General features: G+C 46.9%; 1 protein-coding gene across 1 annotated transcript; it reads left to right on the top strand.

Moving 5' to 3' along the window:
* Window positions 1–1,544: 1,544 nt before the first annotated feature.
* LOC147428843 (ATP synthase subunit delta, chloroplastic-like) lies at window positions 1,545–2,777 on the top strand. The gene has a single exon (XM_086495221.1). It carries the CDS (start codon window positions 1,711–1,713, stop codon window positions 2,497–2,499), a length of 789 nt encoding a protein of 262 aa, XP_086351347.1. The 5' UTR covers window positions 1,545–1,710; the 3' UTR covers window positions 2,500–2,777.
* The last annotated feature ends 218 nt before the right edge of the window (window positions 2,778–2,995 follow it).

The following is a 2,995-nucleotide window of genomic DNA, read 5'->3' as shown; positions in this document are numbered from 1 at the left end:
GTAGATTGTAGAGTTGAATTCTTAGTAATTTATAACCGATACTTTGAAAACTTTTGTGTAGAATAAATGATGCATGAACTGCTTTTATAACTTTTTTTCAATTACTTTCATTGGTTTGTTGAACTGCTTTGTACATAGTTGTCATTGACAGTCTTTGGAAAGAGAAAGCTTAAACGTTTATGAAAAACAACCACTTAGAAATGACTTTCATGGATGAACCGTTGTTGAAATCAAATTAATGAAGTCAAAAGAGAGCACTTTTCTTTGCTTCTACAACTAATTGGAGCGTTTCCAAGGCTCTTATACCCCTGTTAGCTGTTTGATCTTTCCCAAATACTTCCAACAAGATTAAGATCTCAATAATCACAATAAAATTAATAAAAACTTTATTTGACAATAATAGTAAGTACCAAATATGAAAGAAACTACTAAAAGAAGACAAAACAAAGATTGCATCCAACATAACAATGGGTGCCAACTATCCCCCTAATTGGTTGATTGAATATTTGCTTGCCTTCCACCTCTTATTATGATGAATTAATTGAGCTTTACAAGAAGAAATAAGATCATGTGAAAATAATTAAGCTACCAGTGGAATCTCAAAGCCACGTCACACGTTCACTATCTTAGGACCAAGATAACTGGTCGTTGTGTTTTAGGCAAGATTTCTCTCTCTCTCTCTCTCTCTCTCTCTCTCTCTCTCTCGTGCTGCACACATGAGGCGTTTGTGCCCTACGTTGGGTGAAAAAGGGTGCTCCAACTCAACAAGGCCCACCACGCCCCTGCACGAAGAGAAACGACTAGCCACCGTGCTATCGCAATGGACCCCCCCCCTCCCCCCCCATCACGTTCACCAACCGTTCCCTGCATTCGCATGGCGAGAGCGAGCCTGAATCACTGTGCCGTCTACAAAAGCTGTTACACACTAACGTGGCGCTCCTTGGTTCCTCCCTGCTCTGCACCTTGAACATCAGCAATACGTTTGTTGCAAAGAACGTTGTTTGAAGACCCTCATGTGCGCAAAGTGGCGACCGGCAGGGTGCGTTCATTTTGCCATCGGACGTATGATTGAACGTCTCATGTGCGCTTCACATCTCTTATGGTGCGCACATGCACCATTCACGAAGGGCGTTCGTTCAAAAAGTGCCTGCCACGTCAACCAGGCCCGCCACGCCCCTGTCTCAAAGCAACGGTTCAGCCGCCGACCTCACCGCATTGACCCCCCCCCCCCCCCCCCCCCCCCAACATGTTCACGTGAACGGTTGAGCGTTCAACTGGTGGGAATGAAGCTGGATGCACGCAGAGCCTGTAAAAGATGCTGCCGACTGAGGTGGCGCTCACTGCAACACTCTGCACCCTGCACGCAGCTCGTCATCTGGACAGTGGCAGGAATGAACGCCCGATTCTGCACGTCATGTGCGCGATCAAGCAATCGGCCAGTCCCGTTCCTATTGCTACCGAACGCCAAAGTGGCCGTAGCATGTGCTCGCTACATCTCTCTCTCTCTCTCTCTCTCTCTCTCTCTCTCTCTCTCTCCCCGCTTTATGCTTGGCTGGATAGAGCGTAACATAACGACCACAAATGTACAGGGAACAAGCCTGGATAAGGTTCGATCTGCTCGCCTAGCTCTCCGTTGCCTCGGAACATTTGGATCATTGCCGTCGACGCCCACGCTCTGCGAAGCAGGAAAAGCTTGCAGAAGGAAAATCAATGGAGGCGCTGCAGCAACGGGTTTCGGCAGTGAATGTGAATGGGCAGCTTGCGCCCTGCGTGAGGGCCGCGTCTAGTAAGCCCCCTGCTTCGTCTCATCTGCCTGTGCGCATGAGAGGCACTCCGCTTTTTGGCAGCAATGTAGGTCTGAGGGCCAAGGTGCTGGAGCAGGCGGGCGTTGTGGGCGATGGCAAGGGAGCAAGCCGTGCTTGCGTTGTGGCCATGGCTAAGTCTGCAGCACATTGTTATGCGAGCGCCCTTGCTGACGTTGGGCAAAGCGATGAAAATCTTGACTCCATCTTTGCAGACCTTGAAAAGGTCGGCCCCTTTGCAAAGGATGAGCAATTCTGGAGGTTCTTTACTAGTCCTGTTGTCAAGGATGATGATAAGAAGGCTGTCATCAAGACCCTTAGCAAGGAGGCGTGCTTGACAGCGTCCACTACGAACCTCCTTTATCTGCTCGTCACCAAGAAGCGCACCCTCATTCTCAGAGACCTCCTCAAAGAGTTTGAGGTCATCTACAACAAGCTCACAGATACGGAAGTCGCTCTGGTTACATCTGCTATCGAGATGGATAAGTCCCAACTCTCTCTCATTGGCAAGAAGGTGCAGAGTATGTCAGGATCCAAAAATGTCAAGCTCAAAAACATCATAGACCCATCCATAATTGCTGGGTTTATTGTCAGGTTTGGTGAGGATGGATCCCGCCTTATTGACATGAGTGTCAAAGGCCAACTTGAAAAGATTGCATCACAGATCGAATCAGCAGATAAGGTTGCTGCTTTTTGATTTGCAATCCAGTTGTTTGTGAAATTATCTTTGTTAGTTTTCACTTTTGTACAACTTGAAGGAGAATTTTTTGCTTACCTCCTCTCCTGTCTCAGCTTCCGCACGGCATATTGAAATCTTGCCTAACTTGGCTGTGGGTCTTACAAGTGCATGCGGTTTTCTGGCTGCCCATGTACATAAGGGAAAAGGCCCTAAATGTGGGTTGTACCGCTATGGTACTGCATCTTTGCTCTGACTTTGTATATTGTGAAGTATGGATATGCAGGGCTTTTCGCGTTGTTCAGAATGTTACTTTTCTCTTGCTTTTCGATTTAAATACTGGCCACTTAAGAGCAACCTTTTACATGTCATTGGTGGGTGAGACTGTAGCAAGGAAATACTGGGAGTATTTTGGTTTGCTCGTCGCCAAACAGAATGAAGTTGTCACAAGTGGATCTTAAATGTTTTGTTTACAGTCTGATAGATCTCTGTGAGCATCATCAAGCTCACATTTGAC

This window comes from Adiantum capillus-veneris, chromosome 22 (assembly GCF_014529385.1).
Source record: "Adiantum capillus-veneris isolate H3 chromosome 22, ASM1452938v2, whole genome shotgun sequence".
Classification (NCBI taxonomy): Eukaryota; Viridiplantae; Streptophyta; class Polypodiopsida; order Polypodiales; family Pteridaceae; genus Adiantum; species Adiantum capillus-veneris.
This window is presented reverse-complemented; position numbering and strand designations above follow the sequence as displayed.